We start from the raw sequence: 16,410 nt of genomic DNA, 5'->3' as shown, positions 1-16,410 counted from the left end.
CATGTGTTCCATACATCAGGCGTGAGTGAAATTCCTCTGTCTCCGATTGCTGACAGTCCTTTAGCTCTGCCATCTCCCACCTCCTCTCCCTCTTCTAGTCAGTAACTCTTCTTGCTTGTTCACTCAGTGCCAGCCTCTGTATGCCAGCTGTTGTACTGTACTACTGTACTTTTCAAGGTACTGTAATGTAAGATTAAAAATGTTTTCTTTATTTTTTGTGTGTTTGTTTTTTTTGTATTATTTGTGTGAAAGTATTATAAACCTATTATAGTACAGTCCTATAAACCCGATTGTGTTAGTTGGGTACCTGGGCTAACCATTAGATTTATGAACAAATTGGACTTACGAATGTGCTCTTGGAGTGGAACTCGTTTGTATGTAGGGGACTTACTGTACACAAACTTGTATGCTGTTACATTTACTTATTCACTGAAGTGTGAGATCCTTATACACAAGACTTTAGTGCTTTTCCATCATCTCCTGATTTTATAATTTGTTTTATTTGCTCTTTATCTATGCTTATTGAAATAGCCACACATATGAAATTAGGAAAACCCACACTAGTTTTTAAACTGTTAGTATGTGACTGCTTACTTTTTGAAATAAACATTTTTAGTCTTCACAGACATGAGATATTTTAAAAGGTATGTAGAAGAGGAATATACCCTTTAATTCTTCTTTTATTTAAAGTGGATAGCTAGTTGTATCATGGTTCTCAAGACCACTCCTAGGTTCTGTGATTTGCTAGGAGGACTCATAGGACTCAGGGTATAATTGTACTCACAGCTGATTTATTTATGATTTATTACAGTGAGAGGATGCAAAGCAAAATCAGCGAAGGGAAAGGTACATGGGGTGAGGTCCTGGGGAAATCAGGTGCAAGCTTTCAAGAGTCCTTTCCCAGTGGAATCACCCATGCCATGCTTAATTCCTCCAGCAAGAAGTAGCACATGTGAAATATTGCCTTAATAGGAAAGATCATTAATGACTCATTGCCCAAGCTTTTATTGGCGACTGGTCATGGAGGTATCTTCTGCCTTAATATGTACCAAAATTCCAGATTCCCAGAAGACAGTCAGGTGTTCAGCATAAACCATATTGTTTCGGTACAGTGAACTACTCTTAAAAATTAGAGTGCTGGGAATTCTTCCAAAATCCAAGTTCTCAGATGCCAGCTGAGGGTGAATCTTTTAAGCAGATCTTTTAAGGGTTAGCAGTCAGACCTGCTAGGTTAACGTTTTTTTCTGCACATTAGCTCTCAGGCTTAAAATTTACTAGAAGTTATATAATTCATATTATAGATGTTATTAAAATTTTTTTTCTTATTGCCAAAGCTCAATATGAATTTATGATGGAAAATTTCAAAAATATAGATAAAAAGAAAAAAAATGTTTTATGATTGTGCTACCAAGAGATGGCCATTCTTAACAGTCTGGTGTATATATCCTTTTCAACCTTTTTTTTTTCTGTGCACATTTACAAGTGTACTTTTTGAAAATGAGATAATACTTTATTATTTTTAACCTTTTTCACCTAATAATGTTTTAAATCAAAGTGTTTAGAACCCTTTCTTCTCTAATAAATATATTCAAAATTACATCTGTTGATATTTCTAAAGAGGAGGCTTATTTTGAGAAATTGGGTTGTGAGAGGTAAATAATTATACTTACCATATGTTAAATGAGACACAGTAGAGGCAAAAACTGAGATAGGAGGAGAATAGACATTAAAATTCTAAATACTCCCTTGGTCACTTACTATATTAGAGAGCAGGGACTCTATTTATTTTTATACTCTAGCAATATAACAATACAATCAAACTGATGCACAGGGTATTCTATTGAATTTATTGTAATTGTTTAGTTTCATTCATTCGTCAGCTGTTTATTGGGGGTCACTGTATGCTAGAGACTTGATATGCCTTACCATTTACCAGTTCAAGTGACGTATAGAAACCTTACTTGTAGTTAGATCTCTTTACTCCTTGCACTTTTATAGATTTGTCTTAAGTATTTAGTATCTTCTACATATATAAAACACTGCATCAGATGGGGTTTGCTTCAGTCATCAAATATGATTTAAGAAACTCATGAGAAGAAGGATGGTTTATTTATTTACATTTTCAACATCCCAGTGTTCTTTTTTCCTTTCTGAAGTTCCATGCTTTAAAAAAAATCATTTCCTCATCGAGAAAACTTCCTTTAACCATACTTTAATAGGTTTGCTAGTGACAAATTCTCTAGGTTTTCATTTGTCTGAGAATGTTTTTATTTTCCCTTACTCCTGAAAGATATTTTCACCAGATATAAAGTTCATGGTTAACAGTTGTTTTCTTTTAGCACTTTAAAAATGTTGTTCCACTTCCTCCTGGCCCTCATGGTTTCAGCTGAGAAATCCACTGCCATTCGAATTTTCATTCCTTTCTAAGTGACACATTGTTTCTCTCTGAAACAATGAGGTATAGCTTGAGGACAGGGTGAGTGTATATATTAAAATTTCTGCTGGGCTCTGCAGATACCATCCTGACAAAAGTGGAACACTGACTTACACTGCTTTTTAGATGAGTAGAGTTAAAGTTTAGTGCCCCCTTTTGCCCTGCTGACACCTTCCCATGAAAGTGAGACACCAACTGGAAGTGTCTTGTTGCCTCCAAGCAGAGTGTAAGCCTAGTTCCCTGCTAAGCTCAGTTGACATGGTTGGGAGGATGTGGAGGGCTGACTCATACTGCTCTGTTGCAGCGTTATGGGGGCAGAGGCTTGGCTCCCTGGTAAGCCCCACTGACATAAGCAGGGGATGGAAGATCAGCTCTCTTGCTGGTCCCAGTGAAACTGCAGAAGAGTGTGGGTTTCTATTGGTGTTGGGTTGGAGTAGGGTGGGTATTGCTAAAGAGGTTTTCTGTCATTAGGCCACTGTTTACTGGTCCTGTGGCTAGAGCAGGCTTCTTCTGGAGCTTTTTTTGTCTGTCTCTGGGGGTGTTTCCAGGTTGGAGGCTTCTCCAGCATCCTGTCCGGGATATATGGGAGGCACCAAGTAAACCCAGGTGTTTCATTCCTCAATTCCCAAGGTTTCTAGGCTGTCCACCTCCTATTTCTATCTTTTAGTCTTCCTATGCTTGTTCATTGTGTTGTGTCCAGGGTTTTTTAGTTGTAAGAGGGAGAACTTGGAAGGAATGGGGCTACTCAGTCCTGGCCAGAATGCTTTATTATTTATAAAATGGAAAAGCTATTGTGTGCTCTTTTATTGCAGGTCAGTGTTAGGGATAATTAGACTAATGACGTAGAATACTGAATCTTTTCAAAAAAAGAAATGTGTTTAAATACTAAATGTCGTTTGTTGTACCTTAGAATTCAAAAGCAGGAAGTGGGGGAAAGTCACAGATTACTTGGGATAATCCTAAAGAATTAGAAGGCTACATCCAAAAACTCCAAAATGCTGCCGAACGACTTGCCACTGAAAATAGAAAACTGAGAAAATGGCACACTACATTTTGTGAAAAGGTATATTTATAAAAATTTAATAAGCTGTGAATAGTATTATTTAAAAAGTAATTAGGATATAATTTTAAATAACTTCCTATTTGGAAATAATTTGAGACTTAAAGTTGCAAAAATAGTATAAAGAGTTCACACTTGCCCTTCACTCAGCTTCCCCTATTGTCAACAAGTTATGTAACAGTAGTACATTTATCAAAACTAGGAAATAAATTTTAATTTTTTGAATTTTACAACTCTTTCCACTGATGTCCTTTTTCTTTTCGAGGGTCCAATCCAGGATCCCACCTTGTATTTAAATGTTGAGTCTCTGTGGTCTCTTGCTCCTTAGTCTTACCTTGTTTTTCATGACCTTGATACTCTTGACGACTACTGGTCAGTTGTTTTGTAATGTCTCTTGGTTTGGTTTTATTTGATGCTTTCTCATTTTAGATTGAGATTATACAGTTTTGATAGGAATACCACAGAAATGATATTTTGCCTTTGCCAGTACATTGATCAGGTATTGATATGTCATATTATAGGTTGAGTTAACCTTGATCACTTGGGTAAGGAGGTGCCTGTCAAGTTTTTCTGCTGAAATTATGTTCTAATTTTTAACAGGTGGTAGTTCTTATGAACATTGATTTGCTTCGGCAGCAGCAGCGGTGGAAAGATGGATTACAAGAATTAAGAACTGGCTTAGCAAGTGTAGAAGCGCAGGTAAAATGTATTTTACTTTGTGTCTACACTTTGAAATATGACCTTTGCCGAATGTGAATATATGAATTGACGAAAAGTTCATAAAGGTTATCTGTAAATCTTTACTAATGAATTCCTCATAAACTCAGAATTTGACTAAATTATATATAAAGACCATGAATTAGCAATGCATTTACGTTTAAAAACATAAGTTTCTGTTCGTTTTATGGAATGCCAAATCCCTCAATTAGACTTTGTAAATAGCTTTTTCTGACTTGGTGCTTAACTATCTATCATTTGTCAGTTTTCTTCTGGCTGATTATTACATCTGTTGTGACAAAGTTAAGTTTAGGCAGAAGCCTGATGATTGAAATAACTGTTTCAGAATTTTTTCCTTTTTTTTTTTTTTTTTTGAGTAAAATGTCAGCTCCACATACATTTTGATATGAGATGATCTGTATAAAAGTAGTTAGCACAGAGTCTACCTAGTAGACTGGTAATGGGATCTTAGTGGAATATGAGGTAGGTATCTTAAACATTTACATATATTTTTCAGTTCTTAGAATTTTAAGACAAAAAAATTAAAGTATTAGAATTTATATGTTTATGGTTATGTGGAAGCAGAAAAGTATGTACACTCTTCTGAGCGTTCTCATGTTTTAAATTCATCATGTTTTTAAATGTGCAATGGATTATTTAGGGTGTGGGAAGGGAATAGAAGGGTTATACTTGATGGGAATTTTTGAAAAAGGACTGAGAAATTTACAAAATATTGTTCCTGCTGTTGTTGTTGTTTCTGTAGGATCATAAAATAAAGTCCATTCATAAAATGCATTTACTGTTAACTTGATTTTTAAAATTTTACTGACCTTTTTGTGTATAATGCATAAGCATGAAGATTAGAGGTTTTCATATTTGACTTATATATATACAAGTAGCACTTAAGTAGTTACATATTTTAAGATATTTAAGATGAAGATTTTTTTTTGCTTATAATTTTATCAAATGTGATATGAAAACATTAAATGAAAACCTATTCTACCACCTAATTATTAAATAAAAAATGTGAATATAACATATTAGGGATTCCAAGCAAGTGACATGCATGCGTGGAAACAGCACTGGAATCATCAACTGTACAAAGCTCTGGAACATCAGTATCAGATGGGCTTAGAAGCACTTAATGAGAATCTGCCAGAAATAAATATTGATTTAATATACAAGTAAGATTTTTAAAACCCAATTTAATTTTCAATCTATAATTTTCCAATAATTTATATTTTAAGGTTATTTATTTGCTTTCAGACAAGGACGGTTACAATTCAGGCCTCCTTTTGAAGAAATTCGGGCTAAATATTATAGAGAAATGAAGAGATTCATCGGCATTCCTAATCAGTTTAAGGGAGTTGGTGAGGCAGGAGATGAATCTATTTTTTCTATTATGATTGATAGAAATGCAAGTGGATTTCTGACTATTTTCAGCAAAGCAGAAGATCTGTTTAGGAGATTGTCAGCTGTTTTACATCAACATAAGGTATGGAACATGTAATTTTCTGTCCTTCTGTTGTAATATTCATCTGATTGATTGAATTAGTATTAAATGTACAAATCAACAGTTTATCTTGTGTGACATAAAGTAAAAATATGCAAAGCAGAGAGCCAAAGTTGAGGATTCTTATACAATCTAGATTTATGCTATAGATGAGAAAAAAGTTACCCTAAATTTTTTTTCTCTTTGACTATTTGAAGATTGAGAAACTAGTTTTTCTTCCTTTTCTTTTCTTTTCCTTTCCTTTCTTTTCTTTTCTTTTTTTTCTCTTCTTATTTTGAATGCTGGGTCAACTTGGAATTTGACGTGATTCTGTTGTGTCATTTTTAATTCCTTCCAGGAAAATATATCCTTTTCTTCATTCTTTGGATTGAGAGCAATCCATGGAGGGAAGCCCTCAACGTTAATGAAATTGAGATGATTTAATTTCTTACTTTTGTTTAGGTGCATCATACTAACTCTCCATAGAGAAATCCTAATTGCATTTATTGCTCATTTTATTGATCCTGAGGAATATGACTGAGAATTCAGAAAGTTTCTTAACTGCCACTGCAATGGTTTTTCTGCATTTTATTTTTCTAGAACTGATTGAATCTGGATACTTTCAGATTTGTACCCTGTAGTAACTCTTGGCTTCGCAGAAGTGATTCTCTTTGTATGCATCACACTTGAGGAGAGAATCTGCATAAAAGTTTTTTGCAGTTTCCTTAAAAATGTTTTATGATCACAATATTTTTATATATTGTTTTTTTCCTGTTCATTCTTTAGGCTATGTGGTAATGATTATATTTACATACTTAAATTGAAATTTACTTGAAACCTCACATTTTCCCCTTTTTATTGTTTTTAATAGTTGGACCCATCTTTTAAATGTTAACTTATTTGTTCTATTTTTTAAATATGTTTTCCATTTAAATAGGAATGGATTGTAATTGGGCAAGTTGATATGGGAGCTCTAGTGGAAAAGCATCTTTCTACGGTACATGATTGGGAGAAAAATTTTAAAGCACTGAAAATAAAAGGCAAAGAAGTAGAACGACTTCCCAGGTATAATACAGAAGTTAAAGTAGTACTTATGTATCATAGCAGTTTTTGCCATGGGATAGTATGGGTACTCTTCACTTAGTGGTACTGAAATCAAGTCGTTGTCTTACCTCCTCTAGAGCTCAGCTATGATGCTTGAGAATCATCTGAGTAGGGAATTGCCGAGACTAAGAGAACCTCTTCTAAAGGTTCTGCAGGCTGCAACCTAGTTGGATAGAATAGATTGAGGGAAGAGGCTTCTCTCTGGATCTGGTTTGAGTATCTATGTTTGATGTGCACAGGCACAGTCTAAGAATAATAAGAATCTACTACTGAGAGCATGCTGAAGGACATTTGACTCCAATTTTGTATTGCTCTGCCTCCTTTCAGAATGCCCTGGGAGGCACACAAAATAGTGCTGCATCTAGGTATTGCCCTAAATGTGGAGGAGACCTTCTGAGGGGCATTTCATAACCTAGAATATCCCCCTCGCTTTCTGAAATTCGTATCACTGGAACCATTCTATGCAATAAGCCCTCTGAAGGAAGGTCCTTGTTTAATTGTGTATATATTGCCTATAAAGTATAGTATCACTTTTATTAATTCATTTGTTCATTCTTTCAATAAATATTTGGTGTTCATTTACAATATGCAGAACCTTGTCCTAGGGTAGAAAGATGAGGACAGAGTTCCTGAGATGAAGTTGCTTGCTCTCTGGTAGTACAACAAGACAAGTATGTTTGATGATTAAGTCAAGTACATGCAGGGGTTAAGAGAGTGGGCTCTGGAGTTAGATGGCTCTTAGTAGCTACATTACTTTGACAATCATTTAGACCCTCTGAACTTAAATTTCCTCAGCTTTAATTACAACTATATTATTTATCTCACAATGTTTTGAAGTTTAAATGAGTAATTTGCATATAAGTTATTGGTACAGTGTAAGTTCTCAATAAATGCTGGTTGTTATTGTTATTAGTACTAGATAGAATAGTCTATACTGCACATTAGAAACTGAACTAAAGGCTGTGGAGATTTACAGGATGATGACATCCCATCCATTTGTGGTAAAATCAGGGAAAGCTTCATTAAGATAGAAATATTTGAACCAGGATTTTAATGGGTAGAAATGAGAATTGGAGGTTAAAGCAGAGTCTCTCAGGAGAGGGATTTATATACTGAAAACAGAAGTTGGTTAATTGAGAATTTGGTTAGAGTTAATGTTTTATTGGGGACTAGAGGAGATATTTCTGGAAGGAGTAAAGTACAGATTTGAGAGAGTCTTATGTTCTAAAACAGGGAATTTGGATGTTATTCGTGTTAGAATGATTAGTTGTTGAAGGTTTCTAAACAGAAGTGTGTTAGTACCAAAGCTATACATTAGGAATATTAATCTGGAAATGGTGAGTTGTATGGTGGAATCAAGAGATCCTGGAAGAAGAGAGGTTACTCTGTCTTCATCTAGAAGACCAGTAATAATTAACTGAATCAAGTTGTTGGTATTCAAAATGTGGAGGTGGAAATATTATCTAGTATTAAGAGAGGAAGGAAGGTGAGGAATGAGGAATAGAGAAGAGACAGATGACTTGAAGGTTTGAGCTTGGACGACTGGGATAATGATAGTGCCATTAATGTTAGTATGAAGTAAGGAAAAGATAGTGTTTTTGTAATGTTTGAACATGAGGTTTCTATTCTCTGTTGGATACTCTCTTTGAGTCCATTCTCGTTTGACTTTATGCTGTCACCTGACTGCTCAAGACCTCTACTGCTGCTACTCCTATCCTTTTCTGTAGACAGCGTTTCTATTTATACTTCCCTACCCAAATGAAACAAAACAGAAAGAATGCCTGTCCTACATGCCATATTTCATTTTTCTGTTTCTTGCTGGTAAGTTAACATGTATTCATCTAAGCAAATGTACACATACATATACACACAGATATTTATTTTATGGGTACTTTTGGGAAATATGCTGTAAGATTAGAAAAGCCATATTCTAATGATGTATTTCAGATACTGTAGTAAGGATATACTTTTTGGGTAGGCATTCTATGTCTATCCCATTCTATCTGTGGCTGAATGAAACCTCAACTGCATGTTATCAATATTTTCAATTGAAAGGTGAACATTAGTCTTGTCCATATGATTCAGTGAGTACAACTCTGCTATAATCATATCACTTTATATGTTAATTCATTAGTAAAATATGGTATAAATTTTTTTTTAGGTTTACCAAAATCATCTATTTTCATGTATGAAATATTAGAAATTTTGACATTTTTGTGTCAGAATTTCAAAAATCATATAACTGTGTATAAGACAAATTGGCTCATATTTTGGTGGTTAAGAACTGGAGTTTAAACCTTTACCGTTAGTAGGTGATTGAGAATAAATAATTAAAACTTGAAGAGAAAATTGTATTTTTACAATGAAACTGTATTTAACACATAACTTGCTTTTTAAGAATATCACCTGGGAAGCTGAGACGAAGCAAGAGAGTAGCACAGACATATATATACTACTAACTGTAAAATAGATAGCCAGTGGGAAGATGTTGTATAACAAAGGGAGTCCAACTCGAGGATGGAAGATGCCTTAGAGGACTGGGACGGGGAGGGTGGGGGGGACTCGAGGGAGGATGGGGGCGAGTTGAGGGAGGGAAGGAATACAGGCATATGTGTATAAAAACAGATGATTGAACTTGGTGTACCCCCCCCAAAAAAAAAAAAATAAAAAAATAAAAAAATAAAAGAATATCACCTGGTTCTATGTTTTAAAAAAGGTCTTTCTAAATAATTTTTTTGACCAAAATTTCCAGACTTTTTTTTAACTTTATATTACTTAAGATAAATATGAGGTTTTACTCAGATGAATGAGTCTGGTTCAACTTCTGTTTGTTTAGAACACTGTAATTTGCATTCAGAGTACCATGCAAAGAATTAGTGTTCTTAGAAATATATGCCTTTTTTCTGATTATTAATATAGTACATTTGTTTTTTTTTTGTTTTTTTTTTTGTTTTTTTTAGTTGTGGCGCACGGACTTAGTTGCTCCGTGGCATGTGGGATCTTCCTGGAGCAGGGCTCAAACCCGTGTCCTCTGCATTGGCAGGCAGATTCTTAACCACTGCGCCACCTAGGAAGCCCCAGTACATTTGTTTTATAAATTTTTTAAACTATAAAAACTTGCAATGACAATTGGTATTAGTATTTGATGTTTTGGGCATATTAGTACATCTGCTTACAAAATTTGGATCATACTGTATCCTGCTGTTTTTATTTAATGCTAATCATTAATATTTCACCATGTCATTACCTGATCCTCAAAAATATGATTTTGAATTGTATGGATATATAATAATTTATTTAGCCATTCCTGTATTTAGTTTACTTCTAATTTTTCACTACTATAATTAATACTTTGAAGAAGATACCTGTATGTAAATCTTGGAGTCTGCCCTGAAAATCTCCTTAGGATAGATTCTAAAAGTGAAGTTACTAAGATAAAAGAATATACCTATTTTAAAATTATTTGATATATATTGGTAAATTGCCCTTTGCAAAAGTTGTATTATTTCATACTCTGACCAGCAGTTCTGAGAGTTCTCTATTTGCCCACATGATTGAAGATATGAATTAACATTTCATTGCATTTTTGTGAATTAGATAGGTATAAAATGGTATATTTTATTGCTTTAGTGTCTTCATAATCTATACTCACTTTCTACATTTGTTTTATTTCCCCTATCATTATTGCCTGTGCTTTGACTACAGGATAGTAATTAATTTTATAATCTTTAAATAAGTATATTACTGTGATAAGTAAAGCATGTAAAAATTTAAATATATTCATGTTGATACTTTAGTAATTCACAGTGTGCTACTTTTTTTAAACTGATATGTTGAATTACTAAAACTGTAATATTATAACAAAATCATTGTTTAGTGAAAAGCTTCATATTAGTATGTGTAAGACATTTTTGCTAAATGAAATCTAAATGTGCTTAAAGATCACAATAATACTTTTGGGTGATATTGTAAAATATATTACACAAAATCATAGTGAGACTCTTTTCCTGTAATTAGTCTTTTTTTATCTCAAAATATGTCCTTTGGAATTTTTCAGTACTGTCAAGGTAGATTGTTTAAATATTAATTGTAACCCTGTGAAGACTGTGATTGATGATCTCATCCAGAAGTTATTTGACATGCTCGTTCTTTCTTTGAAGAAGTCCATTCAGGGTAAAGACACTTTTAAATTTTTATACTTATGAAATATGAACCTCAATGATGATTAGAATAAAAAATAATCTAGAAAGTAGTATGAAATAAAATGTGCTTAAATGGATAATTTTAATAAACTCCATGTTCAACTCCTGAGAGGTCTAAAAATTGAAAGCATTTTTTATTATTTACAGTGTAAGCTAGTATCAGTTCATTGCATATGTTACTAAGAAAGGAGGTAATTCTGGTATAATGTATCTCTCCTTCACTCTTCAAATGACTGCAGGCATAACTCATAGATATTGCGGGTTTAGTTCCAGACCACTGCAGTAAAGAAGAATATTGTGATTAAAAAGTCATGTGAATTTTTTGGTTTCCCAATGCATTTAAAAGTTATGTTTACATATACTGTAGTCTGTAAAGTGTGCAATAAGCATTATGTCTAAATAAACAATATTCATACCTTAGCTAAAAAATGCTTTATTGCTAAAAAGTGCTAACCATCATCTGAGCCTTCAGTGAGTCATAATCTTTTGGCTGGTGGAGGGCCTTGCTTTGATGTTGATGGCTGCTAACTGATCAGGGTGGTGGTTGCTGAAGGTTGGATGGCTGTGGCAATTTCTTAAAATAAGAGAACAATGAAGTGTGATGCATCGATTGACTCTTCCTTTTATGAACAATTTGCCTGTAGCACATAGTGCTGTTTGATAACATTTTACCCACGGTAGTACTTCTTTCAAAATTGGAGTCAATCTCCTCAAACCCTGTTGCTGCTTCATTAAGTAAGTTTATATACTATTCTAAATCCTTTGTTGTCATTTCAACAATCTTCACAGCATCTTCACCAGGACTAGATTCTCAAAATTACAAATAACCACTTTCTTTGCTTATTCATAAGAAGCAACTCCTCATCTGTGAAAGTTTTATCATGAGATTGTAGGAATTCATTCACATCTTTAAGCTCCACCTCTAATTCTAGTTCTCTTACTGTTTTATCACATCTTTAGTTACTTCCTCCACTGAAGTCTTCAGTCCCTCAAAGTCATCCATGAGGGTTGGAATCAACTTTTTCCAAACTAACATTGATATTTTGACCTCTCCCCATGAATCACAAATGTTCTCAGTGGCATCTAGAATGGTGAATCCTTTCCAGAAGATTTTCAATTCACTTTGCTCAGATCCATCAGAGAAATCACTGTCTGTAGTAGCTATAGTCTTATGAAATGTATTTCTTAAATAATAAGACTTGAATGTTGAAATTGTTTATTGATCCATGAGCTACAGAAGGGATGTTGTGTTAGCAGGCATGAAAACAACATGAATCTTATTGTGCATCTCCATCAGAGCTCTTGGGTGACCAGGTACATTGTCAGTGAGCAGTTATATTTTGAAAGGAATCTTTTTTCTGAGCAGTAGCTCTTAGCAGTGAGCTTAAAATATTCAGTACACCATGTTGTAAGCTGATGTGCTGTCATCACGCTTTGTTGTTTCATTTCTGGAGCACAGGCAGAATAGATTTAACATAATTCTTAAGAGTGCTAGGAGTTTTGGAGTGGCAAATGAGCAAATGCCACTTTAAGCTGGTAACTTAAAGTTACCAGCTGCAGTAGCCTCTAACAAGAGAGTCAGCCTGGCCTTTGAAGCTTTTTTTCCCTGCAAGCTCTTTGAGTATAATTGCTTTACACTGTTGTGCCAGTTTCTGCTGTACAACAGAGTGAATCAGTTGTATTTATACATATATCCCCATATCCCCTCCCTCCCATGGCTCATTCCCACCCTCCCTATCCCACCCCTCTAAGTCATCACCAATCATCGAGTTGATCTCCCTGTGTTATGCAGCAGCTTCCCACTAGCTATCTATTTTAAATTTGGTAGTGTATATATGTCAGTGCTATTCTCTCACTTCGTCCCAGCTTCCCCTTCACCTCCCACCCCATGTCCTCAAGTCCGTTCTCTACATCTACATCTTTATTCTTGCCCTGTCACTTGGTTCATCGGTACCATATTTTTAGATTCCATATATATGAGTTAGCATATGGTATTTGTTTTTCTCTTTCTGGCTTACTTTGCTCTGTATGACAGACTCTAGGTCCATCCACCTCACTACAAATAACTCCATTTCATTCCTCTTTGTGGCTGAGTAATATTCCATGGTATATATGTGCCACATCTTCTTTGTCCATTCATCTGTTGATGGGCATTTAGGTTGCTTCCATGCCCCGGCTATTGTAAATAGTGCTGCAGTGAACATTGTAGTGTGTGTTTCTTTTTGGATTATGGTTTTCTCTCCTTTGAAGCTTTGAATTCAGGCATTGACTTCTCCTCTCTAGATGTGAAAGTCCTCTATGGTATTTTCTAATAGAAGGCAGCTTCATCTACATTGAAAATCTGTTGTTTAGTGGAGCAACTTCCATTAACTATCTTAGCTAGCTCATCTGGATAACTTGCTGCAGCTCCTACATCAGCACATGCTGCTTCATCTGGTACTTTTTATGTTATGGATATGGCTTCTTTCTTTAAATCTTATGAACCAACCTCTATTGGTTTCAGACTTTTCTTCTGCAGCTTCCTCACCCCTCTCAACCTTTATAGAATTGAAGAGAGTTGGGGCCTTGCTCTGAATTAGGCTTTAGTTAAGGGGCTATTGTGGTTGGTTTGCTCTTCTAACCAGATCACTAAAACTATCCAGACCACTAAAACTTTCTCCATATCAACAATCATGTTTTACTTTCTTATCATTTGTGTGTTCACTGGGGTACAGCACATTTAATTTTCCTCAAGAACTTTTCCTTGACCAGCTGGTGCAAGAGGCCTAGTTTTTGGCCTATCTTATCGTTAGACATGCCTTCCTCACTAAGCTTAATCATTTCTCGTTCTTGATTTAAAGTGAGAGATGTCACTCTTTCTTTCACTTGAACACTGAGAGGCCATTGTAGGCTTATTAATTGGCCCCATTTCCATATTTTTGTGTCTCAGGTAATAGGAAGGTGAAACACTCAAAATATATACATTTGTCAGTTAAGTTCACTGTCTTATGTGGGTGTAGTTCATTGCTCCCCAAAACAATTACAATAGTAACATCGAAGATCACTGATCACAGATCACCATAACAAATATAATTAATAATGGAAAAGTTTGAAATATTGGGAGAATTACCTAGATGTGACATAAAGACATGAAGAAGCAAATGCTGTTGGAAAAAAGGCACTGATAAACTTCCTCCATATGCAGAGTTGCCACAAACCTTCAATTTGTAAAAAATGCAATATCTGCACAGCATAATAAAGTGAAAAACAATAAAAGGTATGCCTGTACTATTTTCCAAAATATCAGCGTTTCTTTTTTCCTTTAAGCTGTGGTGTTTTAGCATATTATTTAAAAGACTGAAAAAGTTACCAGTTTTGAATAAAATTTAGGAAGAGTGAGTACATTTTAACTTTCTTATGAAAATTTTTAAATGTGTAAAACAATTATAGTTTCATGAGAAGAAATTTCTTTGCTTATTCTACGTTTTAAATTTTGTTTTATGAAAGCAAATGATGCCTTAGGATTTAATGTATTTCATATAGTGATTACTTCTAACATTCCTTGATTTAGAAATTGTGTAATTAAATATTTTTGGTGATAATAATATTTGTTGTATTTCAATGTTACCTATTTCAGCTCATTTACATGAAATTGATACATTCGTTATTGAGGCTATGGCAGTCTTAACAGTTATGCCTCAGTCTGTGGAAGAGATAGGTAATGCAAATTTACAGTATAGTAAGCTACAAGAACGGAAGCCAGAGGTGAGAATCACAAAGTAATTTAATTGTTCTTTTATTGTACTGGAGATGATTAAATTAGATAATTGTATGTGACTATTTAGAAATATCATATATTGAAATATTATAAGGAAGTTTATAAAATCTAGTCCAGTTGATCAGTTCATGATTGGACTGTTGATGTTATATTGGTGTAATTAAACAGTAACAGTTATGCTTATTATTGTTTTCAGAAGTATTTGTGGTTTCTTTTATGATGTGGCTTATTAGAATGAGACTAAACTTAAATAACTCATGCTGTTACTTCCAGGGTTGTACTTTTAAGGTGCTAAAGTAAGAAGTTAAAGCTGAATTAGGAATACACACACACACACACACACACACACACACACACACACACACACACATGCACACTCTTCTCTCTCTTTCTCACATATGATGGAGGAGCTCATAATTAGAGACAAAGATAAAAAAAAGTGGTTAAAGATTCATAAAAACAGTATCTCTAAGTCTAGAGCCTAGAATAAGCAAGCCAAAAATTTTATAGAACATATTATAGATGATCGTAGTTATATTTAGAAGGAGAAGAAATAATTCAAAATAGAATACAAACTTTTATGTGTTCCTATTATGTGATAGGCTTAAAATTATATAAGATAGATTAGAGGTGAATGAAATAATATACCTTCATGGTGGAAGGAATTATAAACTTTTATATGGTCGGCTTAAAGGTGTAAAGAGGATGTAAAGGCAAATAAAATAATATGCTTGTTTAGCAGAAGGCGATAACTAAAGAAGGAATAGCATTATGAGCTGTGGCCGTTAGCTAAATCACAGAGACATTCATTCATTTATTTATTTGACAGATACTTATAGATTGCCTGATATATTCCAGGCATTGTGCTAGGAATTGTGGTTGCAGCTTTGAACATGCTCTGTTCTTATGAAATTTGCATTCATGTGTATGTGTGTATGTGAGAGAGAGAGAGACAGAGATAGAGACAGAGAGAGAGGAGCAAGAGGAGCTAGAGCAGTGCATGATAAACTTGGGGATGTTTCATTGGGTGGGCGATCATGGAGACCTTACCAGATGGATGACATCTATCTGCACTGAGACCTGAAAAAGGTAAAGAGACAACCATTCCGAGATTTAGGGGGCAGATATAGCAGCAAATACAAAGATCTTAAGGTAGAGAAGGAGCTTGGTATGCTTAAGGAAGAGATAGGTGTAAATATTGTCAAGAAACTTAGTTATCAAGAAAGCCATGTTATTCAAGGAAAAAACGGTTTGAGGTAAAATTGGAGAGGTAGGCAAGGGCCAAATTATGAAGGTACTTTTAGAAAATCATAAGGAGTTTGGGTTTTTTTCCTAAAAGTATTGAAAGTCCTTACAGGGATTTAAGCAGGGAAGGGATACAATGTGGTTTACATTTTGAAGTGATTACTCTGGCTGCTCTGTAAGGAATGGATTGGAGGGAGACAATAGTAGCAGCGTCCAATTAGTAGGATATTGCAGTTGCTACACAAGAGATGACAGAAGTTTGTACCATGGAGTAGCAGAGGAGATGGAGAGAACTGGAGAAACTGATGATGCATTTTAGAGTTAGAACCAAGGTCTTCAGATGCATTAGAAGTAGATAGGGGTTAGAGGAAAAGAAATAAATATGTCTCCTAGGTTTTT

The 16,410-nt window shown here is 34.5% G+C and overlaps 1 protein-coding gene across 2 annotated transcripts in view; it reads left to right on the top strand.

Moving 5' to 3' along the window:
• DYNC2H1 (dynein cytoplasmic 2 heavy chain 1) overlaps positions 1-16,410 on the top strand; it is a 332,321-nt gene that overhangs the window by 25,211 nt on the left and 290,700 nt on the right. For both annotated transcript variants that reach the window (XM_057747706.1, XM_057747705.1), the window contains exons 14-20: positions 3,345-3,497; positions 4,095-4,193; positions 5,256-5,395; positions 5,478-5,706; positions 6,641-6,768; positions 10,865-10,980; positions 14,626-14,753. In XM_057747706.1, coding sequence (XP_057603689.1) covers positions 3,345-3,497; positions 4,095-4,193; positions 5,256-5,395; positions 5,478-5,706; positions 6,641-6,768; positions 10,865-10,980; positions 14,626-14,753 — 993 coding nt within the window. The remainder of the gene's footprint in view (positions 1-3,344; positions 3,498-4,094; positions 4,194-5,255; positions 5,396-5,477; positions 5,707-6,640; positions 6,769-10,864; positions 10,981-14,625; positions 14,754-16,410) is intronic.

The sequence above is a fragment of the Hippopotamus amphibius genome, chromosome 9 (assembly GCF_030028045.1).
Source record: "Hippopotamus amphibius kiboko isolate mHipAmp2 chromosome 9, mHipAmp2.hap2, whole genome shotgun sequence".
Classification (NCBI taxonomy): Eukaryota; Metazoa; Chordata; class Mammalia; order Artiodactyla; family Hippopotamidae; genus Hippopotamus; species Hippopotamus amphibius.
Note: the sequence above shows the minus strand (reverse complement) of the source record. Positions and strands in the feature narration are given on the sequence as shown.